Source organism: Tursiops truncatus, chromosome 16, assembly GCF_011762595.2.
Source record: "Tursiops truncatus isolate mTurTru1 chromosome 16, mTurTru1.mat.Y, whole genome shotgun sequence".
NCBI classification, from domain to species: domain Eukaryota; kingdom Metazoa; phylum Chordata; class Mammalia; order Artiodactyla; family Delphinidae; genus Tursiops; species Tursiops truncatus.
This window is the reverse complement of record NC_047049.1, coordinates 895781-921508: the sequence shown is the minus strand read 5'-3', so window position 1 is coordinate 921508 and position 25728 is coordinate 895781. Positions and strand designations below refer to the sequence as shown.

At 66.2% G+C, this 25728-nt stretch overlaps 1 protein-coding gene across 4 annotated transcripts; it reads left to right on the top strand.

Annotated features, from left to right (window-relative positions):
- The first annotated feature begins 132 nt into the window (after positions 1–132).
- On the top strand, positions 133–25158 carry PWWP2B (PWWP domain containing 2B). Of its 4 annotated transcripts, none has more exons than XM_073793784.1 (3): positions 133–783; positions 10033–11300; positions 24027–25158. In XM_073793784.1, exons 1-3 carry the CDS (start codon positions 377–379, stop codon positions 24038–24040), a joined length of 1689 nt encoding a protein of 562 aa, XP_073649885.1. In that variant the 5' UTR covers positions 133–376; the 3' UTR covers positions 24041–25158. The 4 variants fall into 4 exon arrangements, with proteins under 4 accessions (XP_073649885.1, XP_033698066.1, XP_073649884.1 ...); XM_033842175.2 differs by having other exon boundaries at positions 10033–11603; XM_073793783.1 differs by having other exon boundaries at positions 10033–13906.
- The last annotated feature ends 570 nt before the right edge of the window (positions 25159–25728 follow it).

Genomic DNA, 25728 nt, shown 5'->3' with positions numbered 1-25728 from the left:
TGTGCTGAGCGGGTGGGCAGCCTCTGGCCAGTCCCCCTCCCAGTGCCTGCAGGGGTCCCTGTTGCCTGGCCTTTCTGCTCCAAAGTCAGCCCCGCCCAGCTCTGGAGAGAGGAGGCTGCAAAAGGCCTGGGGTGCAGACTGCAGTCAGGCCCCCTGGGGTCCGGCAGTCACAGGGAGGGAGCGGCTGGGCTGACCCTGGAGAGGTGTCAGGTGCCCGAGGCCTCCTGGTGGGGTCCCTCTCTCCGCTGGGGAGGTCGGGTGTCTGCTGGAACCCAGGCCTTGCAGGCGACAGGCTCTCGCTCTGCTCTCAGGCCTCCCCGGGGGCTGCTTGGGGCCGGACTCTGGCTCATGGGGCCTTGATCCCCAGCCCCGTACAATGCTGGGCGGTGGAACCCTGCGAGGTCTCCGCGGGCGCCTGGCTCCGCCTGGGCTCCTCTCAGCCGGCTCCCCGCGCCGCGCGGCCGCCGGAGGGCGAGGCCGAGCGGCGCCGCGGCGGCCCCACTGTCCGCGGCGGCGCCGGGGGTGGCGGCCCCGGCGCAGGTCCGAGCCGGGCGGGCCCTGGACGGCTCGGAGGGGCGGGGCCGGCCGGTGGCGGCGGACGGGTAGTCAGGACAACCGACCGCCTGCTGGTCTCCGGTGCCCAGCCGAGCGCAGCGAGCCCGGCTCAGGGGACCCGGCCGGGACGCGCTCGGGGCAAGGTCACTGCAACAGTGACCTGGGGGCGGCCCGCGGGGTCCCGAGCCGCGAGCGGGACGCGCGAGTGCTCAGGAAAGTCGAGAGCTGGTACTGGGCTGAAGACGCGTGGGAGCGGGGCCCGGGCGGGGGTCCGGCGTCTGCTTGTCCCCTCCACCTCCCGCTCCCCCCATCAGCGGCCCGGCTGCGTGCGCCGGGGAGCCCCAGTCTCGCTCGGGGAAGGGAATCCTTTCCATTGTGAACTGGCCGCGTGGCTCCCTGGCCCTTCCGGCCGCACCAGGGGTCGCACGGAACCCAACGTTTCCCCGGCTCCCCGGGGTCACGCGACCTACACTTGTGGACTGATCACCCTCCCTAACCCCGCTGCGGGTAGCCCGGAGCCGAGTGCGTGCCCTCTCGTCACCCAGCGAGGCGCCGAGCACACGGGGGGGGTCGTCAAGTGCCCCACGGGGGTCGTCAAGTGCCCCCCCCAGGCGGCGAGGTCGAGACTGGGCCGCTGCGGCGGGCCCGCCGGTGTCCCCTCGGCGCCCCGCGTCTCCGCGGCCCGACCCCGCTGGGCTTCCTGCTCGCGCCGCCGGGACTTCCTCCCCGCAGTGCCCGGGTGGCCACCCGGGCGCCAGACCCGGAGGCGGGGAACCCGGGGACACGGGCAGGGCGGGGGGGGGGGGCTGGGGCGAGGAGAGGGGAAGACACCCTGGAGCCGGGAGGGGCAGGCGCCCCGGGTGGACCCCCGGCTGGAGAGGAGGGGGTCCTTGGACCCGGGGCCGGGGCAGTTCTCCAGGCTCCGGCTCTCAGGTCCTCTCCGCGGGCGCTCGCGGCCAGCGTCGCCGGGGGTGGAGCGCGGCCCTGCTCCATCCTGCCCCATCCTGACCGTTCGGTGGGGCTCCGCAGTGCGTCTCCACGCCGAGTGTGGAGGCCGCACGGCCCGGCGCGCGTCTGTGGGCGCGGGTGCCCCGCGCGCCCCTCCCGGCGCCCCCGGCCCGCTCGCGGAGGCCGCCCCGAGCGGAGCTTTGTGACGTCAGGCGGCCGGCGGGCCGCGTCACGCGCGGGGCTGACCCGGCGCGGGGCGGGGGCCGGGCCGGGACGCGGAGCATGGAGCCGCGGGCCGGCTGCCGGCTGCCCGTGCGGGTGGAGCAGGTCGTCAACGGCGCGCTGCTGGTCACCGTGAGCTGCGGCGAGCGCAGCTTCGCCGGAATCCTGCTGGACTGCACGAAAAAGTGAGCGGGGGCGGGGGCGCGGGCCCCGGGACGCCCCCGGAATCCCCTCGGGACAACCCCCACCCCGCGCGCGCGCTGGCCCAGGGCCGGGGCTGCTCCGGGGCGGGGCAGCGTGGCGCCGGCGCCCGCTTTCGGTTTCTCCAGCCCCGGGTTCGGGGTGCGCGAGCGCGGCCGCCACTCGGGGGGGAAAAGTGGTTCTCAAAGTCGTCGCGACTTTTCGGGCAGGGGACGGCGCAGCCGGGCGGGAACAGCGGTGGGCGCCGAGCCGGAGCCTGGGCGCGGCGCGTGGAGCCCGAGACCCCGCGCCCACTGCGGCGCCGCCCGGCTCCGAACTCCGCACGTCTGCCATAATTAACGCACTTTTCTTTGTTCAGACTCACTGTTGAATTCGGCTGTCTTCAGAATTGTCATCCGCCGGGGTGGGGGCAGTGGGTTCAGATGCGCTGCCGCGCTTGCCCTGTCAGTTACTCACGAGGGGGGGGCGGTGTGTAATGTAATGCCCCCCCAGGAGCAGTCGGGGCTGAGGTGGTAAGGATTGCTAGCAGTTGTGTCCGGCGGCGGGATTTAAAAACACTGTTTCGGGCTGAGGAGCCCCAGGCAGAACAGGAATGAAAAGATACAAGTTTCAGAGCTGTGCTGAGCTCCCTTCGGGAGCTGGGATTCTCTGCTGGAGGGGTCCCTGGGCAGGCCTGGGGGCAAATCCATCCTGAGAGGCACCTGTGTGCCGGCTGCAGGGATCCCTGCAGCGGAAAGAGTCTCCTGGATACAGTGTCACATGGTAGTGAGCTGTCGCGCAGATAAATGATTAGGCATTAATCAGGCACTAATGTCTTGAGGCTCAGGCTGGGCCTTATTTTGAACCGGGAGCAGTAAACGGCTCCCCTTTGCAAAGGCCCAACTTTTTCCCTCAGTGGAGCCCAGATTTTGTGCCGGCGGCGGGGGTGTGGCAGGAGGACCATCCCCTCTCAACGGCCACTCTGCTGGCATCATCTCCTCATTAGATGTGCCAGAGCCATTTATGTGCAAGTCACGTGATTTAACATATGGCGTCCCAGGTGACTGTCGCCCTGCTCTGCTGCTGCTGCAGAGAGTGCTTGGTGGGACCTAGTGACCCTCCGGGGCTGCAGCATAGCCGCTCGGAAGCCGCCAGCCCTGTCCCTCGGGGCGGCTGAGGGTCCTCTGCCACCAATGGCCACCACTTCCTCCGCCGGCCTGCTCCTGGGTCTGTGCAGGGCTGCACCCCAGCGCTGCCTGTGCAGCCCTGCCTGGCCTTTCCTCCCTGAGAGGGGCCCTGGCAGGAGAGGTCCCCCCGCTCTTCGTGTTCTGGGCTCCCTGACTCAGGGCAAGGGAGGCTGGGGGTGCCGGCAGAGGCTGCCGGCCCCCTGCCCTTGGTCTCTGCCTCCAGGCAGGGCTCCCGTCCCTACAGCCCGTGGCTAACCTGATGTGGAGATCTGCACCCCCCCACCCGCTTCCCCACCCCCTCGTGGAAGGAAGCAGGCTCTGCTGGGATCCCAGCATGGGAACTGGCAGCTGTAGGACGTGTGGGCGGCAACCCTGCCATGGCCACATAAGGCTGTAACCGGAGCTGCCCACAGAACCAGGAGCTGGGCCTCGGTGGGCACAGCTCTGCTCAGCAGCTTCTCTTTCTGACTTGAGTGGGTCCCCCCGCCCGCCCCCAGTCCCTGAAGAGAACCTGAGGAGAGACCTGGCCTCTCCCAACCCCTCCGGTGTCTGGGCTTGGCCCCGAAGCTGCCCCTGTCCCTGCCCACCCCCCCTCCCGTCTGCGGGGCGCCTCCAGTTTCGTCCCGATCCCAGTTTTCTACCATGATATCGTGAGTTGCAACGCTCGTGTTTACAGCCGGCTTGTCGGACAGGGTCCAGGGGCAGCTTACGACCTGGCCTGGGTGTTTCTGGCAGAGGGGCCCGGCCTCGAGCCTCGGGGGTCCGCAGCACCGACCTGCCTCCCCTGGGGCCACTCTCTCCTCAGGGCCCACTCCCCTTACCCCGTACGTCACGGTGGCAGGGCCGGTCAGTGAGGCCCCATCCCGGGCGTGGGCACTGACAGGCGGGCAGAGCAGCTGGAAGCTCAGATTGCAGGCGCCTGCCCACCTCCTGGGGCCTGTGGGTCCCAGGGCAGCAGGCCGGTGTGCCTGTGGTGCCCCAGCCGGGCGCAGACCAGTCACTGCCACGTGTCAGCACTTCTCGAGCTCGTGGGCAGCCCCCGGGGGCCTAGGAGAACAGAGGGGTCCCCCGGGAGGGGCAGTTCACGCAGCGGGGCCCAGCAAGCAGTGTTCATTTGGGGGCACTGGGGCGGCAGCACCCCTCCCTTGGTGCTCTGGGAGCTCTGGGCTGAGTGTCTGTCTGTCCACGGAGGCCAGGCGAGCCGTGGACCTGCTGGCAGGCCGCTGTGTGGCCTGAAGCAAGGCCCTTGGCTGCCCTGAGTGCCTGTGGCTCCTGCATCCACGTTCACTCACTGAGCACCTACTGTGTGCCGGGGAGTGGCCTTAAGTCCTGGCATAACTGCTGTGGTGCACAGTCCTCAAGTATCTGTGGCGGGCGGTGTTCGTTCTGACACATAACGATGGCCCCGGCCTACCCTGACCCCACAGCTCCGCTCTCCAGGCTGGGGTGCAGGGGAGGCCTCTTGTGGGTGATTTGGGGGTGGACCTCTGGTTGAGAACCTCAGGTGGGGTGTCCCAAAGACAGCAAAGTCGCCGAGTGCTGAAGGGACGGTCTCCCGGTCGGTGGGCACGAGGGCCAGCTGCCTGTCCGGCCTGGCCAATCCGAAGCCTCCGGCCTTGACCTCTAAGTGCGCGTTTCGTAAACTTCCCCAGCGTGAGTCACCCAGGGTGCCGTTATCACACAAGACTCCGGGGCCGCGAAGGTTGGGTACGGGCCTTTGGGACCCACACCCGCCCGGGGGGCTTGGGACCCAGGCTTCTGGACACTCAGCTGGCCAAGAATCCCAGCCATGGCCCGTCCTGGGCAGGAGAGCGCCCCTGCTCCATCCCGGACACGCCCCCTGTCCAGGCCCCACTGGGCTCGTCCTCCCTGCCCTTGGGGAGCTGGAGGGACTGAGGGTGCGCAGTGCATCACAGGGTGGTATGACCTGCAGCCAGTAGGCAGGTGCCTCACCAAGGGACCTGGCCGGCATGGCTGGTCTCTGGAGCTGCTCCACGGAGGGGGTGGGGGCGTGGGCTGGGGGCCTGGCCTTGTGCTCCTGGGAGGAGGGGCGCAGTCACCTGAGTCTTATTGGAATGATGTTGATGGTTCTTCAGCCTTTGGTCCAGGACTCTGGGGGCCAGCTGTGGCCGAAACCCTAGGTTGATACCCACAGGGGAGGGGCAGGGTCCCACGTGTGGCCCTGGACGAGGGGCCACTCTGGCATCCAGGCTGCAAGTCCCCGTGTCATCCTGCTTTCCCCAGCTCCCTGAGCAGAGGTGGACCTCCGTGCACAGCAGCCTGACACCCACCTGCCCCTCCCCTCCCTCGGGGCTCCAGCCCTGCGGCTGTCTGTCGGCAGGGCTTTGGGAGAGAGAAACGGCGTACAGCCTGGCCAGCCGCAGGGTGGGCCTCGTCTCGGGACCGGGCCTGTCTTGGGACTGACTGCAGCCTCTGCCCACAAGGTACCTGCTGCACGAGGCTGCCCTAGGCACCTGGCCCTGGGCTTTGGCCCCCAGGATGTTTCTGTTCCGGAGCCACGTCTTCTCACCTCTTTACAGGACACCGGGGTGGCCTCTCCCTGTGGGAGGACGAAGAAGGAAGGTCCAGGGCAGATGGGGACCTGGCCGGGGCCAGAGGCTGCCAGTGGGCACCAGAGACGCTTGGGCCCCAGGCCTGCCGGGAGGGTGGGGGTGGGGCGGCCGCAAGCTCTGGCAGGCGGCAGGGCCCCTCCTAGCCGTGGGCCCGTCCAGGCCCGCTGCTCTCAGAGGGGCGCTAGGCTGGAGGCACAAACGAGCCCCAGGGACGTGTGGGAGCCGAGGCTTGGCCACTGGTGTCCCACGGAGGACTGCAGGCCAGGCCGCTTCTCTCTGGGTCCCTGTGTCCATGCCGGTGGCCGTGCCCTCACCTGGGCAGAGTGGAGGGTGACCCTGGGGACTCTGTCTCCTGTCCCCTTGGGGGCAGAACCGCTCTGCTTTGGGGTCTGATCCCTGTAAGCCTCCTGGCTGAAGCTCCCTGTGCGAACTTCTCGCCCGGGCTCGGCCTCCCCAGCCTCTCCTCAAAGCGCAGGCCACCTGCCCCTCCCCTAGCTCCCCAAGGACGCAGTGCTGAGGTTTGCTCAGGGCCCCTCGGGTTTCCGCGTGGGCACGTTGGCTGGCCTTGCGCTCCCGGTCGAGGCTGGGCCAGGCTCTGGCTCCGCCCGTGAGTCACCCCTGCGGGGCCCTGTGAGTCCAGACCTTCCGCACCGCAGAGGGCAGGACAGTGCAGGCGCCTGGGTCCCTCACGCTGAGCCTGGCAGGCCATCTCTCTGGCTCCAGGGCCACCCCAGCTCTCTGCCTGCCAGGGCCCTGCAGTATCACGTGTGGGGCTCTGCCAGGCCGGCCAGGGCCTCTGTCCCTGGGTGTAGGCCCACGTGGGCACAGCCCAGCTTCTCCGAGGGGCCCGGCTTCTCCGGTCGGGCCACGCCTTGCGCCTGGGGGTCCAGCATGCCCCCCTCGGCGGACAGGTTGCCGAGGTCCTTCCCAGAGAGAGTGGCCTTGGCTGGTGCTATCCCCGCGCCCAGAGGCAGCAGAGCTGGGGCACGAGCACAGACCCCGCCCGTCCCCCGACCCGCTGGTCTCCCTGGTCTCCCTCAGCTTGACTGTCCCATCCGAGAAATGGGAATGATGATGACGGCGCCTCATGGGGCTGTAGACAGAGAACCTGCTCGTGGTCTGCAGCCCGGCAGCCAGGGTCCCGCTGGCCCTGTTTACCCACCGGCAGGCGTGGGTGTGGCCTGGGCAGGGCAGCAGCTCTGGGAAGGAAGTGTCCGAGTCACGGGGCCCGCCGTGGCAGCCGCAGTGCCATTCCACCGGGCCGTCTGCAAGGAACCTCCCCCTCTAGGCTGCAGCCACAGCCCTGTGGGCAGAGGGGGCATGCATACCAGGGCACGGCTCACAGCCGAGGCTGCCTCCCAGTTTGATCTGCCTGGGCAGGGCGGCGTCGACTGCCAGACCCTGTCTGCGTCTGGTGGGTGCAGACCCAGCCCACCCAGGGCCCCACAGCTTACTGCTGTGGCTCAGGTCAGGGCCTGGGTCTCTGGCCGTCCTGAACATGCAGAGACCCCCTGAGGGCTGTGTGTGATCAGTGGGGCAAAAAGCTCCCTGAATGGGCCACAGCTGCAGTCTTCAGGGCCACCTGTCCCCAGCCTGTGTGCGCAGAGAGGTGGCCAAGGAGACTGCAGAGCCCCCCGGGCCGGCTGGCCGAGGGCACAGTCCAAGCCTAGGAGGGTCCTGGAGGGCAGGTAGGTTGGGGGGTGGGGGATGACGGGAAAGGGGCTGCCCAGGGGTCCTGCTCCTGGGGTCCCTGGGCCCCAGCTGGCAGGAGGGGCTCTGCACCAGCACAGGCAGGCTGACTGGGGGCACAGGCCAGGCTACGGGGGGGCCGTGAGGAACAGAGCCCTAGGAGGGAATACAGGCTGGGTCCTAGTGGGGTGACAGCCCAGGGGCCTGGGAAGGTGGAACAGGGTGCAGATGAGAGGGGGGTGTCAGAGTGAGCCCCCAGTTCATGGCCTGGGTGCCTGTGAATGGTGGGCAGGAAGTGGGTTTTGGGGAGGCCTTGGGAGAAACCCTGCAGCCCCAGATATGTGATCCAGCCTGGTGTGTGGGCCCCCGGTGCGCGTGTGTGCACACGTGTGTGGATGCACGCTTGCACGCATGTGCGTGGGGTTAGTTTGCCAAATTCTCAGCCTGTTCCGAATGCCCACGAGGGGCTTGTTGAAGGGAACGAGCCAGGTGCGGGGTCCAGTGCCCGCTCTGATGCCTGGGACTCGGGTGAGGTTTGGTGACACACCAGCCTGTCACGCCCCTGGGTGGGGGCTTGTCGCCCACACCTGGGCACAGGCAGACTTTTTCCGTGAAGGGCTGGTGGCCATGCGGTGTCTGTCACAGGTGCTCAGCAGTGCCGCAGGGGCCCTGCATGGGCAGCGGGCGTGGCCGTGTGTCAGTCACACCTGACTTACAAAACCTGGTGGCTGACTTGGCCTGGGGGCCGTGGGGTGTGGAACCTCTGTGCCCAGTGCCTGACCCGGGGCTGGTGAGAGGGCGGCTGACAGCCAGGGCATGATCCTGGGACCCCCTTTCCCACCCCTGTTCCCCTGAAAGTCTCCGCCCGTCCTGGTTTGGAAGTCATACATGCCTGTTTCCCGTGGTGGCTGCAGGAGCCGTGAGACATGCCGCGTGCGGCCACCACTGACAGACGTGGTCTGTGGTTCTTGTTGTTGCCATTGGTCGGCTGGGACTTGGGGGCCTGTGGCTGCGGGGCCGCAGTGGGTGCCAGTCTGGTGGGAACGGCTTGGTCCTTCCAGGGAGAGGGGCCCTTGAAGAGCCACATGCCCATGGGTGATGGGGAGGGGGGGGAGGGGAGGGATCGCAAGGGCTGCCCCCCACCCAGCGCAGAATCCCACCTCACAGGGGGCCAAGTCCCCTACTGCTGGCCTGCGGCTGGACGCTCCCCGCCAGGCTACTGCCATCTCTCTTTCTCTCTCTCTTCCTGTACTCCTCCCCCTCCCCTCTTCTCCCTCAGTCATGGTCACAGGTCACAGGTCACAGGTCAGCCATCTGAATGAGCTGCATCCTCCCTGGCCAAGCAGAGGGCAGGTGGCCGTGGCCCTGGTTTGCTGGACCCTGTAGACGCAGAAGTCATTTTTGAGAAATGACTTTGAGAAACAGCAAAGCTCACTTATCTTTTCTCCTCTGATTGAATTACAAAAGGGAGGGAGACACTGAGATACAATATTCTAAGCCTCGTTTCTCTCAACTTGGCTAAAAGTCTGTTCTGTGCTTTAAAAAAAGTGAAAACTAACAGCTTTCAGCTAAAGCAGTTCTTACAAGTTAAATCGCATGTGTTTAAAGTTATGTGTGTCACCGCCGAAGAAAGGTGTGGCCTGATTGGCCTTGGTTTTCCTTACTTGGAGCAAATGTGTTTTCCTGTGGCTCCCAGGGCAGCTTGCTGGTCAGATGTGACTTCCCGACATTCCCAGCGCGGGGCCTGGGGGGTGACGGTCATTGGCTCTAGAAGGGCGCTTCTCCCAAGCCATTTGATGCCGGGACATCCGAGTGGAGGCTGCCGGCCCCGAGCTTCCCGGGGAGAGAGTCCCGCCTGGGGGGCCCCGGAGGTGCCGGCCACACGCTCAGGCTCAGCTGTGGGTGCTCGCGGGAGGGGGGCCTCCTGCTTTCTCTGGCCCCTTCCCACGGGTCACATGGTCTTATCAGTGCCGCCTGGCCCTCTGTGTCCTGTAGCTGGAGGTCCTGAGGGAAGGGGCCAGGAGTGCTGGCAGGAGGGGTGGTCCTTCCAGGTTGTGGTGGGCAGGGGTGGCCTGAGTGATGCCCTCACCTGAGAGCCGTGGAAACAGGTGGGCCCAACTCAGCATTCAGGAGGGAGCGGGCTCAGTTTGGTGGCTGACCCCTGTCCTTGCTGGGCCTGGCCACGAGTGGCCCCCACCCCCAGACACATGTCCGGCACCCGGGACCCCGGTCCTGTGGGCTGTCCTGGGACTGGGGGTCCTCCCAGGGACACACGTGGGGTCTTCCCTCTGGGAGTGCTTCCCTCAGGGAGGAGGGGCCTGAGCGGGTGAGGCCTGTGAGTAAGGGCCGCTGGCCACACAGCAGCCGGCCCCCCGCAGGCCTGGTCAGGCCCGTCCCAGGAGCCAGACCCCGTCCCCAGGCTTCCCGGGCCCCAGGCCTGCACCGGGTCCTGGGAGGCCTCCAGCTTCGAGCCCGCATTCGCCTTGTTGCCACGAAGTGCGGTGTGGGTGCTCGGTGCTGTCGGGCCATCGGTCTCCATGCGGGCGGGTCGCGTGACTTCGGAGCACAGCGGGCAGCTGGGATGCCCCCGGGGCATGTGCCGGGCCCTCCGGAGTGGGGTCTGCTCACGGCGGCGTCCTCTCTGTCCTCACCACCCCTTTCTGTCTCCCCACCACCAGGTCTGGCCTCTTCGGCCTGCCCCCGTCAGCTCCGCCGCCCCAGGCCCAGGACCCGCCTGTCAACGGCTGCCACGGGCCGGCCCCCACGGAGGGCGACACAGAGGCGATGCAGCTGGGGACAGGCCCCCCGCCACCTCCCAGTGGGGACCAGGCCCCTGGGACCGCCAGCCCCGAGCCGCCCCTGCTGCCCGCCGGAAGCCTGCCCCCGTTCCCGCCCTATTTTGAAGGCGCCCCCTTCCCTCCCCCGCTCTGGCTGAGGAACACGTACCGGCAGTGGGTGCCGCAGCCGCCCCCCCGGGGCATCAAGAGGACACGGAGGCGCCTGTCCCGCAACCGCGACCCTGGCCACCTGGCCCTTAGTCCCATCCGCCTGCGGCCCCGCCAGGTGCTCTGCGAGAAGTGCAAGAGCACCCTGAGCCCCCCAGAGGCCAGCCCCGGCCCCCCGGCCCCCCCACAGCCGCGCAGAGAGCCCCGAAAGCCCGAGGACCCCAACGGTGGGGGTGACACCACCGCCAAGAGGAGGAAGAGGGAGAGGCGGCAGGAGGCGCGGGCCCGGGTCCCCCGGAGCCCGGTCATCAAGATCTCCTACAGCACGCCCCAGGGCACCGGCGAGGTGGTGGAGATCCCCTCCCGCGTGCACGGCTCGCTGGAGCCCTTCTGCCCCCCGCAGGCCCCGCCCGGAGGCCCGGACCCCGAGGCGCCTGCCTCCATCCCCAAGCTGAAGCTGACACGGCCCCTGCCCCCCAGCGCTGCCCCGCCGCCCCCCAAGATCCGCCTGAAGCCCCACCGCCCGGGGGCTGGCGAGCAGGAGCCCGTCTACAAGGCCGAGCTGGTGGAGGAGCTCAAGGGCTGTGGCCGCGGCCCCCGGGCCGGCTCACCCGCGCCCCTGGCTGACGGCTCTGCCCGCTCTGGGCTGGCGGACTCGTCTTCTGGAAGTTCCGGCGAGGACGACGACTGCAAGGGGTGTCCCCGAGGCGAACACGGGCGTGACGGCCTGGCTTTTCTCGCCGCCTGCCCCCGGAGAACTGGCTGTGCCAGCGTGTCGGTGTGCAGCAGCGACAGCCTGGACGAGTCCAAATCGTCCAGCTCGGAAGTGACGTCACCAGACATGTGTGACCTCTCGTCTGGCGACGGTGCGTCTGTGCCGGCCTCGTCCAAGGACGCGCGGCCGACGGTCCCACCCCTGACGGTCAGGCTGCACACGCAGAGCGTCTCCAAGTGCGTTACCGAGGATGGAAGGACCGTGGCCGTAGGGGACATCGTGTGGGGTAAGGTTCATGGTTTTCCCTGGTGGCCAGCACGTGTCCTGGACATCAGTCTTAGCCAGAAGGAGGACGGCGAGCCCTCCTGGCAAGAAGCGAAAGTCTCATGGTTTGGTTCTCCAACTACATCGTTCTTGTCTATTTCAAAACTCTCCCCTTTCTCTGAATTTTTCAAACTGAGATTTAACCGTAAGAAGAAGGGGATGTATCGGAAAGCTATAACAGAGGCTGCCAATGCCGCCCGACACGTGGCCCCGGAAATAAGGGAGCTCTTAACCCAGTTTGAAACGTAACTCGGGTTCCGACCAGGTGAGTGTGTGCGCGGAGGGCGGCCTCTCTCCGGCCGTCCCAAGCCCGTGTCTGCATCTGGGCTGTCCCTCCGCCCTGGGCCTCGGTGAGCCAGGGGGACGTGGACGCCCCTGGCCATCTGGCTCGCTGCTCCGAAGGGGGCCGTCTGGACAATCGCCCCGCTTGCTGGCAACATTGTCCAGCGTTTTGATTCACAGAAGAGGTGCTTTCAAAGCAGGCGAGTCGTCAGCCACCTGTTCAGAGAACAGAGCTAGTTTGTGTTTTGCGGCCATTTTGCAAAGGACCGTAAAAGGTCTCCTTGCTCTTTTCGTTTGCCTTTGGAGAAAGGAGAGGGTTTCAAAGGTGGCGGCTCTGACTGAGGGGGCGGTGGTGAGCGCAGTGGGGGGCTTTCTCTGTTACTCACTCTTCCCAGGCTGCAGCCGGGGCCTCCCTCCCTCCCCTCCCCAGCCTCCTGCTTGCAGGTGCGTCCAGGGGTCTGACTTTGCCTGAAGGAGGAAAGTCACCGAGCTGCCTGCCCTCAGAGGTAGCGCCTACGGCCCAGCGCTGCTGTGCTGCTGCCAGTGGGGGCTCCCCTCTGTCAGCCGGCACGTGGGTCCTGGACATTGGTGCCCGGGGGCTCCAGGCTCCCGGTGGCGGGGCCGGTGCTCTGGGATCTGTCCCTGGGCCAGTGCCTCGCCCTCTGTCTCTGCCCCCAGGAGACCTTTGTAGGATCCCAGCCACAGGCCTTATGGAGCCTCTGTGGGGTTGGGGGTGTCACCACCTGGGGTTGGAAGCCTCACCTTGCGCAGTTGCCGTGTCACCAGGTGGGGTGGGGCATCACCGTGTGGCGTGTCTGGCGGGGTGTCCGGAAACGGCCGAGGGGCTGAGGGCGTCTGCCATGAGCTTCCCCTGGGCCCCGAGGTGCAGGGAGATGTGGGTGTGCTCTCATCTGGTGGCTGCCACCAGCTCTGGCCTGGGCAGCGGGGTGTGTCCAGCGGGTCACTGGCGCTGGTGGCCACTCTTCCCAGGTCTGACTGCCCCCTCTGTCCTCCCCTGGTTGGTCCCGGGCAGGCCATGGTCCCCCGAGGCTCCAGGCCACCTGGGTGGACCAGAGGGGACATGACAGGGTCCCCTGTGAGGGGCAGCCTGTGGGGTCAGTGCTCTTCCTGGCCCAGTGGCCTCGTGCTCACGCCCACAGAAGCAGACGGCATGGCACGGGGCTGGCCCGGAGGACGAGCTGGGCCTCTGCCTTCACCTCCGGACCCTCGGGTGACCTTGTGTGGCCTGGCTGCCCTGCTCACCCACCTGTCTGTGCCAGTTTCCCGGGTGACGTGAGTTTTCAGGGCTGGGCAAGCCCAGCTCACGTGGCTGGGGAGGGGCTTTGTGGAGTGCTGGTGCCCGCTCCCTGCTGTGCCGGGTCCAGCGGGGTCCTGAAGAAGCAGTGATGAGGGGCACGTCTGGGCCGGGGTCCCTGCCGGGGCTCCTGAGGCCTTGTCCCCACCCCTCCCCCACCTGCTTCCCACGTCACCTCCAGCATGGCTCCCCGGATTCCGGGCACGAACTTCTCCTGTTGGGAACCAGGCACATCCCCCGTCAGTTCTGGCCTTCGTGTTGGGGCGTGGGCGTGGCACCGACCTGGGGGCATCCAGGCAGCTAGGGTCTCAGGTGAGGGCGGCCAGCTCACCTGAGGGGCAGCGGTCCAGAGAGAGTCCAGATGCCCTGGCATCGGGCTTCCTAGGGCATCTCCCTGCTGTGGCCAGGCTGAGGGACAGCCCTGGCTGCGGCCACGTCCGCTGGCCTGGGGACCACCGCGGATGGGGGGGCCCTGCCTCTCTCTGTGCCCTTCTGCTCCTGGCCCCGCCCCTCTGCTCACAGGGCCCAGCCGTCTTTGGCCTGGTGTCAGGCAGCTTGCCCACGTGCCCCTGCTGTGGGCAGAGGCAGCCCCGTGGGTTCAGGGCTCTGTATCAGGAAGCAGAGGAGGAATCCCGCCGGACGGGTTTGCCTGCTGCGGGGCCTGTGCCCCCGCCCCCGCGGGGTGTGGGGCTTTGGGGGCGCGGCGGGGCGGCCTGGATCCTCTCGGCGCCAAAGCACCAATGGTTTAGGCTGATGGGCTTCTGGGTTTTGTTTCTTGAGGCTTAAAGACTGAGCTGAGGTTGTGCCAGCCAGTGGCTGATCTGCTGGCGTCAGCAAGCCTGGGCCTCGTGCTCAGGTGGGGTCCGCGGTCTCCTGGTGGACAAGTTTGCTTGCAGGTGTCAAGTGTCTGGGGAGCAGCCTGGACGGCTGCTCCTTGCAGGGGAAGCAGGGGACTGCCCTCACCGGGGAAGGTAGGCTTCCCCAGACAAGCTGAGGGCTGCGGGGCTGGTGCAGGAGGGTCCCGGCAGAGCTTGGGTGAGGTGCTTGCTGGTGGCAGTGCCCCGTGGTGGTGCTGAGGTAGGGGCCAGGGTCACCAGCACCCGGGCACGTCCTGGCAGGAGGAGGGACCTCCCAGCGGGCGTGGGCCCCCCGGGCCCCCCACGGGAGGGCTGGGAGGCTGGCACAGGGCCCTGGAGCTCGGCTGGGAGGCCTGCTGGGGAAGGTGGTTCTCCCGGCCCCACCCACCGGCCACCCTGGCCTGGCCCAGCTGACCCTGCAGACACCTGAGGACGGCTGAGGCGGTGCCAGGGGCTCCTTGGGATTTGGGCTGTCTGTGCTGCCCGCAGGTGTGTCAGGAGAGTCTCAGCAGATGTGGGGCTGGGCCCCTTCCACGGGCGTGTGCCCAGCACCTCTTCCCCGAGAGACTCTGCCCCCTTTGCAGGGCTGCTGGAGGCTCGGCTAAGAGGTGGGTGCCCACGCGGACGTTGTGAGAGTTGCGGAGCCGGCCTGGGGCCTGGCGGCCAGGGCGCTGGGGAGAGGCCAGTGGGGCTGGCTGGGCACAGGGGCTCTGAGCAGGCACCGCCCCCAGGGTGCTCGTGTGCCCCGTTGGGGCGCATCTCCCGAGGGCTCCGGGCCCTGCCCTGGCCCCAGCAGGCTGGCGACTCTGAGCCCCCGTTTCCCCATCTGTCTCCGGGTAGGGGGGGAGTGAGGGGACTTGTCTGCAGCCGGCTTTCCAGCTCTGCTTTCCCGGGGGTCCTCCCATGTCCCCCCGGGGTGGGGCCGGGGTCGTGCTCCTGACTGGATGGGCTGGGCAACTCCTGCTGCCCACTGGTCAGGGGGGCGAGGGTCCTGCAGGGGGGACAGGGATGCCCTGAGTGCAGGGCTGGCCCCCCAACCTGACAGGTGACAGCGACTCCTCCCGGGGGTGGTGTGACCCCAGGCCTCTTCCTCTCAGACCCGGTTACGTGCCTCTTCTCTCCCCACCCACCCACCCACCAAGGAGTCGGCCTACCGAGGACTGAATGCTCTGCTGGATGGGGGACAGAAGTGTGCACAGTCACCGAGGCCTTTGTCTGGGGGGCTGGGGAGAGGGCTGTGACTCAGAGTCCCCAGATTCGTGCATAATCACACACAGGAATGTGCTGAGGGGGGACAAGGGCCTCCCAGCAGAGTGTCTGGTGAGGAAGCTGATTTGGACTGGGGATCTGGGAAGGCTTCCTGGAGGAGGTGACATATAGCTGAGATTAGAACAGTGGGCTAATCATGAGCTAATAGGGTGGGGATGAGCATCTGAGGATGCAAAAGGAGCAGCACGTGCTGGGGCCCGTGGCAGAAGGAAGGTGGGCATGTCCTTAGGGGTGGGGAGAGGCCCAGTGTGGGCCTGGTGGCCTGAGGCCCCAGCTGTGGCCTTATCCTCAGAGTAGGGGTGCCATGGGAGAACTTCAAGCAGAGGGTGGATGGTCCTGTGCTCTGGGACAGCAGTGTGATGGGGGCCGGAGGCTGGAAGGATGTGCCAGAGGACGGAGGCTCAAACAAGGATGGGGCGTCAGAGGGCCACGGGGAGCAGGGGGCAGAGGCCCAGGGGACGGGCTGGGCTGCTGGGAACTCGGGGACCGCCATGCCCCTCGCCGGCCGTGGAGGGGGTACTCCGGTTGCCGGCATGTGAACGCCTGGGTCTCAGCTGGGAGGAGTCTCGGGGTCCAGCCTCAGAGGAGCCTTGGGGCCGAGTGGTGGATTCATGGGATGACATGGGTGAGGACGAGGCCGTGGGTGAGCACAGATGGGCTGGGGCCTCGCCCAGCCCGCGGGCACCACCCAGGTGAGGGCAGGTGGTGATGGAGCCGTCCGTTACCAGGTGCACAGTCACTGGGAGCGCACCCCAAGGGCCTGGGAGGTGCGGTGACGGGTGCTTCGGTGTCCTGGGAGCCGTGACGGCTCAGAATGCCACCCAGTGTCCCAGCCTCTCAGCTCAGTGGGAAATTCACAGGCCCCGTGTGAGCTGGGAGGGTCCAGGGCTGGGGCCCAACCTCCCGTGGAACCGCAGGGGCCCTGGCCCCTTCCCTTCCTGCCCGAGTGGCCGGGCCGCTGGCCAGCAGGGAACTTTCGGGGCTCACTCCGCGGGCAGCTCCGAGCGCTGGGTTTTTTGGTTTCTCTGAGTGGAGGGCACCCTTGGGGTGAGCCTCGTCCCCTATGAAACTTCCTGTGGCGCTGGTACAAATGACCTCACGCTGGGCATTTGGAAACAACAGAAATCTCTTCCTATGGTTCTGGAGGCCAGAAGCCCGAAGTCAAGGTGCCGGCAGGGCTGTGCTCCCTCCGAGGCTCCAGGGGAGGGTCCTTCCTGCCTCTTCCAGCTCCTGGGGGCTCGGGCGCTCCCGGGCCCGTGGCCGCATCATGCAGCCTCTGCCTGCCCGGTGACGGGGGCCTCTCTGCTGTGACGCGTCCTCCCTGCCGTCCTCCGTGAGGACCCTGTGAGGCGTTTATGGGCCACCTGCTTAGTGCAGCCTGATCTGCTCATCTCAAAGCCCTCATTCCATCACACTGGCCACACCTGTCCCATGGAAGGCGACGGCCCGGGTTCCATGGTCGGGGCCCCACTCGCCTGCTGCGTCCTCTGCCCACTCGGCAGGCCCGTATGGGTCCACGCACAGCGCGTGCGGGGAGGCCGTGCACGGAGGCCGTGCACACGGGCCAGCGGCGGCACCAGGGCCGCTTTCGGCTTCCCAAGGTGACTCTCCCGGGAAACAGAGACATCCGCGGGAAGCCAGCCCGGACCCGTGCTGCCCGGCTGTGGCGGCCGCCCGCCCCGCCCCCCCGGGAGTGCTGACTCGGCGCCCAGTTCCCCAGCGGAGGCGTCCAGATCCCGTCTCCAGGGGCCACTTCCCTTCTGTGCCTCTTCGAGAACGGTATCCTCAAGGCGAATGCCGCAAACGGGCTTTTCTCTCTTCTAGTGCTAAATAAAGATGTACTTCTGCTTCTCAGCTGACTTCCGCGTTGCTTTCAGGGAACTCAGGTCCTCTGTGAGGGTTGTAATTATTTTGTTCCAGAGGAAACTAAGGCCTGTAATTCCGAGGCTGCTGCAGGGGCTCAGGCCCCGCCCCCTCCCCACCGCGTCCCCAGGTGGGTGCGCCGGGACACAGGCCCGGTGTGTGCACTTGCTCTGCTGGGGTCCCTGGCGGGGGTGGGGACTTCTCCCAGCTGAGGGGAGGGGCTGCGGGCCCCCTGGGCTGGGCCTTCCAGGCCCCACGCTGCCCCTCCCACTGGTGAGATGCCTTAACCACTCTTGGCCAGGGGGCCCCACTGCCAGCTCCAAGTACTCGTCCCTGTTCCTGTCCTGCTTCTTCTCCACTGGACGGAGCACCCACCCCAAGGTAGGAGGTCCCAGAGCACACGGGGAGGGGCCTGAGCTCTGCACTCCTGCGCCGGGGGACTGGGGTGCGACCCCTCCGTGGGACGGTGGCCCCTCAACTGCCCGTTGGGAGGCCCTTCTGTCCTGGTGACCTGATCAGGCCGTCCTGCAGTAACACTTTGGTCACCTTTAGATGAGCTCTTACAGAACATATGGACGCGCGTCTGAGTCGGTTCCCGGCACCCTCCGGAGTGACCAGCGTGTCTGCCATAAACATGGTGGACACCTCTCAGTCCAGGCGAATGTCCTTTTTGACGCCGGATCGTCCCGTTGTTGGCCGTGGGCTCATCGGCTCATGAGTCCGCCTGACGACCACGGGGTCTCTGGCAGCGGCCTTGCTTTCTGCCAGGACTCGGGATTCTGTGTCACCGTGGGCATTTCTGGCCCAGACCCAGGGTCAGCCGTTTCCCGAGGAGTCCTGGGTCCTCTCAAGGGGACTGGTACCCAGCCGCCATCCTGCCTGGGTGCAAGGCGTGCTGGCTGCCGGGGTCACACTGTTTCCAGGTGGTTTCTTAGCCTTTGCAGTTAACAGACCTTGGAATTTCTTTCAGGAGAAAAGAAATCATGACTTCACACTGATTTTTCTAATTCAGATTTTATACTTTTTCAACTTTTATATTCACATCTCTCTCTCCTTATACTGAAGATCTTGGTTCTTAGTGATGTTAACACAATAATTTTACATGTAAAAGTTAATATATGTAAAATATTTAATATATGTAGAGTCCATCACATATGTAATCGTTTTAGACAGTGATGCCACCAGCTGCCCCGTGGGCCAGCGCCAAGCTTTGCTTGCAGGCCTTTGGTCCCCGGGCTCTGGCTTTTTGGGGGGCATGTCAAATTCCTGTTCCAGAGTTATCGAGACAGCGCCACCTCCGCGGTTGTCATGACCTCAGGCACCGTTAGGGTCACTGAGCTCCTTTTTTCGTTCCATCTGTAGAGATTCCTTTACATTTTGATTCCGTGCACATTTCCAGGGGATCCCAAGTCAGCCTGAGCATATCGTCCCGGCCCCTCCGTGCTGACCTCCTCCTGCAGGCCTCCGTTCTGCTGTGTTCGCTTGTCCTTGTGTTTGCAACAGAAGCAGACACGCAGGGCGCCCCTCCCCAGCTCTCGGCTCCGTGTGGCAGAGCTGCAGTGCCGCCCACTCTGTGCCCAGTGGCCGCCTCCTCAGGGACTCTCTCCTGAGCACCCCGTGTACGGCTGTGACCCCAAGGAACCCCCAGAGCTTGGGATTCTCCATCCCAGCATCTCTGTTTGTCACGGCTCCTTCACAACCCACTCCTTCGTTCTTTGCTGTTCTGTTTGGGGTCTCCCCTTTGAGGAAGTAAGTTCCTGCACACCCAGACCCACGCGCTGCCTGGCACACGGTGACGCACACGGGGGCCCAGCCTGCTGGGGGCCTGGGCGCGGCCCTCCTCCGCCCTGCCCTGCGCCAGGTTCACGGCACTCTGCACGCCGGGCTGCATCGCCGGGAGGGGGCCCATGGTGCCCTGTCCCACAGGTGGGGAGACTGGCCCCCAGGGAGGCACAGCTAGGGTTTGCTCCCAGGCCAGGCTCTCCCCTGTGCATCCGGCAGCCCCTGGCCCTGGAGAGGCAGAGCCGGATGCCTGACGCGTGCCTGCCCCCCCGCCCTCAGCACCTCGGGCGAGGGGAGATGCTCCCCAGCTGTGGAGGAAGGGGCCTGGGAGGATGGCCTGGCTCCGGGCGGGTTGGCATCTGCCCCATCATGCCTCTGGGTTAAGAACCCTGAGCTGGAGGTGTCCACACCCGGTGTACACAGCAGATCTGGATGGAGGGGGCGGTGCTGGCTGGAAGGAGGGGCTGCCTGGGCCTCTGGAACAGGAGGTGGGCCACGTGTCCCCTCCACGTGTATCCTGGGGAAATGTGGGCCACGTGTCAACCCCTGTGTATCCTGGGGAAACGACGTCAACAACAGCTCTCCAGCGCTCCATCCCGGAGGATCTGGCGTTCCTGGGAACTGTCCCCTTCCCCTCCCTGTGTCTGGGCCAGGGTCTCACCAGACCTGGTGCAGTCTGGGTGTGGCTGAAGGGGCCGCGGGACCAGGCGGGTGACTGGGGAGCTGGGTGTTCGGGGCCATGGCCAGCAGACCTGGTGCAGTCTGGGTGTGGCTGAAGGGGCCGCGGGACCAGGCGGGTGACTGGGGAGCTGGGTGTTCGGGGCCATGGCCAGCGCCTTGCTGGGCTCCGCTGGGTTGAGGGAGCGGTTTTCCTGAGCCACGCTGGATGGCCCGGCGTGCGTGGCCTGTGGAAGGTCGTGCGCCTGCAGGGCTGCCGTGGGCCGCCTCCCCAGGTGGCGTCGGCGATGCCGGGCCGCAGCTGCCTCCCTTTGCTTCCTTCTTCTTGAGGCTCCACGGTTCCCACTTCCAGCGGTGGCTGCTTTGTTTCTTTCTCATGAGACGCTGATGTCACCGCATTTCGGAAGGCTGTGGTTTGGGGAACAGGCCTTGTCCGTCTGGTCTTGTGCTGTGCTCAGCCGGCCTGGTCATCATCCCGCAACCCAGGCCCTGTCGTGGAGGGAGGGGAGCCCCCCATCCCCCCATCTTCTCAACAGGCCCCCGGTCTGCAGGCAGCTTAGCCCCATGAGGGAGCTGAGCCCGGGGGGTCTGACCGTCCTGTGTGGGGAATGGGCTGGGGGCCGCTTTCCAGGCTGGAGACCCCAGGTTGGGATGTACTGCTGGGAGCCCAGGGTGGTGTGGCCTCTGCCCCACGGCGCCCTCACGGGGAGACCCGGCTCATGTGTTGCTCATGAGGTGCATCGGCGTGGCCCCGTGCCGGAGGCGCCCTCCCGCTGGGTGCCCTGGTGCCTGGAAGCTTCCCGGTTAACCTGCTCCCGGCAGGCAGGAAGCGGTGGGGTCCGCCGGGGGGAGCCACGTTCGGTGCAGGTGGCGTTCGCCTCCCAGTTCGAGGGGCCTCCGGCATCGTGGCTCCCCCCTCGGACGCCTGGGCCCCCGGGCAGCTGTGGGACCGCGTGGCCTGCCCCTTCCGGTCAGGGCTGGGGCGGACCTGATCCCTGGGGTGCTGGCCACGGGAGGCAGGGGACACTGGGGCGTCGGGGGGCCCTTCCAGGACGCAGGCTAGAGGGAGTGCCACTTCCGGGGATGTGAGGGCTGGAGGGGCCTCCGGGCCAGGACTGCGCTGAGGGCACTGGGGCGATTCTTGGGGAGGGAGGAACTGGGGGGAAGGGGTGAGCAAGCCTTGCTGGGCAGTGGAGTTGGTTCCTAGCCAGTGGGTGTCTTCCTGCTGGGAAGAAAAATGAGCTTCTCTCTACAGGACCACCAGCGGCAGCCTTTTGCCGTGATCTGTGCCCTTCCCATAGTTTCTAAGTGGGGTGGGGGACAGCAGGGCTGGGGCGCTCTGGGGTCAGCTCAGGCTGTCGCGCTGAAGGGACAGGGGCCACCCCTCCCAGAGGGAACGTCCCATTATTAAAGAGGGGCCGGTGTGTCCCAGGCAGAGGGCCTGTCTTAGTCTCAGGGGCATTTCCCTGGCTGATCAGTCAAGAAGAAAGTACAGAGAAAGTCCGGGTTTGTCCCCAGAGTTATGAGAACCCCTGCTGTCCTCACAGAGGCCCGGGCCAGCCTGAGGGCTTCCGAGAGCCACCCGCTGGCTGCCCCAGGCAGGGAGGTGGGACAGCCACGGAGTCAAGACCCATCCCCCTGGGGCCTCTGCATCGGCGTTTCTCCTGCCTGACCACCAGGGCTTTGGTCATCGCTGCTGTCCTACGTCCGCGTCCTCTCCGTGCCCCTCACCGCCCCTCCTTGCCTCTCCTGGTGACTCGGGGGGTGGGAGGGCCCGGCAGCCACCACAGGCAGTGAGGACGCTGCCTGGTGTCCGCCCTGTCCTGGGGCACCTGCAGAGAGGAGACTACCAGCATCAGGGAGGGCCTGTCCCCAGGACTGGCATTTGGAGAGGGTATTTGGCGGCTCAGAGAGTTTGGGCCGGAGGCGGTTGGGAATTCGAGAGCAAGGTCCAGGATTTTGTTTTGTGGTTTCCGTCTTTTTCTTTGCCAAGGGCAGTGTCCCCGGAAACGTGCTGCTGGCAGACACTGCAGAGCCTTTCCTGGAGCCGACCGTCTGCCCAGCCCAGGGTGCTCCCGGAGGGGGGCAGCCTGTCTCAGGGACTGATGGGCAAGACAGACCCGGCTGTGGGTACTGGGCCCCGGGTCCGGGATCTGGTCCTGGGTTGCGGAGGGCTCTGGGCCCCGGGTCCGGGTGTGGCTTAGTGGGCGTCATGCCCAGAAGCTCCTGCTCTCAGGGGTGCCCTGAGACTGGGACCCGCCGCCCTGGGTGGACGAGTCTCCTTAGCGGGGCCTTAGCGCTACACTCAGGACTTAGAGGTCTTTCCCGTGTTTGCTCAGGGTCCTGCCCGGGCCACATGCCTTGCATCCCTCTGGAGATGGGTCTGGAGCCCCCAGCCCTCTCCATCTGTTGCTGAGCTGCTCCTTCGGACCGGCCTGGGGGCCGTGACCGAGCTCCGAGGCGATGGGGAAGCATGGGGCGGGGGGGAGGGTGGCCAGAGAGGGGTCCCTCCTGCACACCCCAAGTCGGGCTCCTGGCCGGGAGCTTTCCTTGGAGGCTTGGGGGAGGAGGATGACAGGTCAGAGCCCGATGACCGGCTGCGCCGGGGCGAGTGTGCGGTCCAGCTTGCTGTGGTCACCACTGGTGTTTCTTTCCTGGTCATTGGAATCCTGGGCGCTTTGGATAAGGAGCAGGGCGGCGGCTCCCCTCCCCCACCTGCCAGCCGGGCCGCTGGGCCGCGGGGTCACCGCTTTCAGACCTGGGCAGCAACAGTGACGGAAGAGGACCCCTGCGCTGAGGCTTCGCCAGCCCCTCCGCCGATGCAGGGCTCAGGGCCCACAGGCAGCCTCGGGGATGGTGGAAAGCGTTTGCATTTCTCTGTGCAGGTGCAGCTCCTGGATTCTATATTTTAAAAATAAGTGGAATGGGCTTCCCTGGTGGCGCAGTGGTTGAGAGTCCGCCTGCCGATGCAGGGGACACGGGTTCGTGCCCCGGTCTGGGAAGATCCCACATGCCGCAGAGCGGCTGGGCCCGTGAGCCATGGCCGCTGAGCCTGCGCGTCCGGAGCCTGTGCTCCGCAACGGGAGAGACCACAGCAGTGAGAGGCCTGTGTACAGCAAAAAAAGAAATCTAAAAAAAATTGTAGCTTATCCATGTAGATACTTATGAATATATTTTGTTTTTCTTCAGATCTGTTCTCTGCAGAGTTGAATTTGCCTCATTTGGGGTCGTTTATATATAATCAGTTATTAGTTCCCAGGTCTCTGAGAGAAATCGAAACCTCTCAGTGCCTTCAGACACGTAGGGTGTTTGTTTCAGTTTATGATCACTCTGTGAACGAACTTCCCCAAAACACAGTGACTTCAGACACCTCTGCTTGGTCATTTCTCACGACTGTGTGCGCTCCCGGCCAGTGGCGTCGGCCAGGCTGGAGTGGCCTCGCCTGCCCGAGGCCTCGGCCGGGGTGGCCGGCACCTCCCTTTGCATACGCATGCACGCACGCACGCACGCACACACACCCGGGCCCTTCACGTGGCTGGCGTGGCAGTCTCAGGGCATTCGGGGTCTTGTCATAGCAGCTCACGGCTTCCAAGACTATAAAAGCAGACGCCCACTCTCGGGGCTGGGCCAGGCTCCGGCTAGCATCTCTCCCTCCTCCTGTGCAGGAGCGCTGCCACCGGTGCGGGTACAACTCCCCTCCTGGGGGGGCAGCAGCCGGCTTTGTGGCCGGCAGCCCCTGTGCTGCGCCTGTTCTCATTGGACTCTAGGCTCCTGGCCTCTCCCTCCCCCTCCTTCCAGGCTCTCTCCTTCCCAGAGCCTCCTGTGACCGGCAGAGCTGCAGTGTGGGGAACACTTTCCCCCTGTTTTGGGGGACTTGAGGGGGGCTCCCCTCCCTGAGAGCCCACTGCTTTCTTTAGAGAGGGGTTGGCCCTGAGACGCAGGGCTGAGATGTCTGCTGTCCCTGGTCGAGGATGACCACCTTGTGGTCAGATGGGAGGTGGGGACAAGTCAGGAAGCAGGGCTAAAGCCTGGGCTCCCCACCAACCTGGGAGAGGATTTTCTTGTCCAAGGTCTGCCCTCTGCCCCACCCCCACCCACCCCTGACCCCAAGGGGGTCTCTTTAAGCCAGGAGGGTGCATCTGGTGGTGGGGTGGGGCTCCCAGCTGGAGGCGGGGCTCCAGGGGTGTCAATCACTCCTCATACTGGGGCCTTCTGAGCCTTGAGCCTGGGGCACGTGCAGAGCCATCAGCCCCCCAAACCCCGAGCCACTCCCGGCTGGCAGGACCCGGAACCGTTGGCCCGTCTTCAGCACTTGTGTGCTGGGCCCAAGGCTGCGGGGCTGCAGGACAAGCCTGTGGTCTGGGTCCCTGGGCCACTGAGGATCCTGCACCTTCCCCGGGCAGTTCAGGGCCCCTGGTAGGTAGGGTGGGCATGGGGGGATGCAGGGGTCAGACACCTGCCCTAGGAGAGGGGCAGGGGCACCAAAGGGGGCGGGACTCCTGAGATGGTGAGGGCTGGGTGAAGCTGAGGGAGAGACTCAGGAGAGCTGGGTGGGCGCCCTGGCCCGGTGCTTGGACTCCGAGAGGCCTGCCCCCGGCACTGGACCCTGAGGTAACCTGTGTCCCTTTCTGCTTCCCCCCAGGTCGCAGACAATGAGGGCATGGCTGTTCCCTGCAGCTCCTGACTTCAGGGGTGTCCTCCGCATCCCCGCTCCGTCCCAGGACCCTGCAAGCCTTCTGGCCGGCTGCAGGCGGAGCCCCGGCCCGCGGGCTCAGCCTGGTTCGAGGCCTCCGGGGGCAGCGGGTGCATCTGGCCGCGAGGACAGACCGCCGGAGCGCTGCGACTCCTCTGGGCCAAATGTGTTTATTCCCCCGACGCAGACTTTAGCTTTTCTGGTTTGTGAAGGGCCAGAGCCCAGCAGCAGGGGTGGCCTCCGGGCTCAGGGCGCCCAGGGGAGCAGGGCCGCATCACCTCCCCGCTGGCTTCGGGACAACCCAGCCCCGGGCGCACGGGGTCTCTGTGCGCTCGACAACCGGCCGCCCCCCCACCCCCGCCCCCCTCCGTGTTCGTCCAGAGCGTGGGTGTCGCCGGGCTCCCCTCGCCAGCCCCAGGGCCACCCTGTCCCCCGTCCCGTGCGGAGGTGCTGGGGCTGCCACTCTGCAGTGAGACTTCAACGTAACAAGGATGAAAACCTCGCCTGTGCTTTGTAAGAGCGCGTTCCGTACCCCTTTTTGTCACTCTGAAGACCAAAAAGCAAAAAGAAAGATAAAGAAAACGAGTTCTGCTCTTGGTTTAAATGTAAGAGAACAAAGGTCCGCGAGGAAGTCATCGGGGCTCGGGCGCATCTGCGGTGCACGAGGACCCCGGGGAAGCGCTTACCGCGTGGGCAGTGGCGGCTTTGAGGATGGGTCCTTGCGGTGCCCCTTGCCCGGCCCCCCTCAGGGCTCTCTGGCTGGCACGACCTTCCCAGGCAGGACGACGTCTCAGCAGGTGGAGAGTTTTGTTCTCGTTTCTCCCTGTGAAACCTCAGCTCCCTGGTTTCCTTGTCGGCTCCTTGAGAGCCGAGGGACATCCCAGAGGGGACGGTGGTGCCTCTGCCTGTTCCTGGGTTTACTAGAACATTCGTGGTGTCCCGCACCCAGCAGGAGCTGCTCCTGGCCAGGCCGGAGGTCCTCTCCAGGATGGGAGGGGGCGGGACTCCCCTCCCCGTGGGGCCTGGGGTTCTGGGCCTGACTCTTGGGTACGGGCAGCGGGAAGACGGTGGTTTTCAAACATTTGAAGCATCAGAGCCCTTTTCTCAAACAAAATCTTACCAGAATAAACCCCCTAGGAGGAGCTGTTCTGGTCCAGGCCCTCCCACCCTGAGACCCCCCCAGAGGAGGGAGGGGAAACCTTGCATGAGTCCAGGAGGGCAGAGGGGGTGCTATCCTTCGCCTGCCCTCCCCTACCCAGGGAGCCCCCTTCCTGCCCCTGCCCTGAGGGTCCAGCAGAGCCAAGGCCCCGACTTGGGGCAGGGCAGCCTGGCCTCCGTGTGCAGGCCAGAGGGGCCGTCCAGACCCTCTGTGCCCGTGGTCGCCCAGAGCTGTTCCCCACCTCAAGCCCCGCTCGGCGGCCTTGGTCCTAGACGGCTCCCTTGAGGAGGAAGTGCTGACCACACAGAGAGAGACAGGGCGCTCTCTGTAAGCCAGGCACTGCTCCGTGGAGAAACGCATGTCTTGGAGTGATGGGGACCCTGGTCCCCCGAGATGGCAGCCTGGCCTGGGCACGCTCACTCCTGACTACCAGCGCGGCTCTCCCAGCCCAGCTCTCCCAGCCCCTCCCTGCAGGCCAGCGCAGCAGGACCA

Excerpts from the sequence above, each read along its gene's own strand:
- PWWP2B (XM_033842175.2), top strand. The coding sequence starts at position 377 with ATGCTGGGCGGTGGAACCCTGCGAGGTCTCCGCGGGCGCCTGGCTCCG. Across the intron at positions 784-10,032 it reads CTCAGGAAAGTCGAGAGCTG|GTCTGGCCTCTTCGGCCTGC; the intron begins GTACTGGGCTGA and ends CCCCACCACCAG.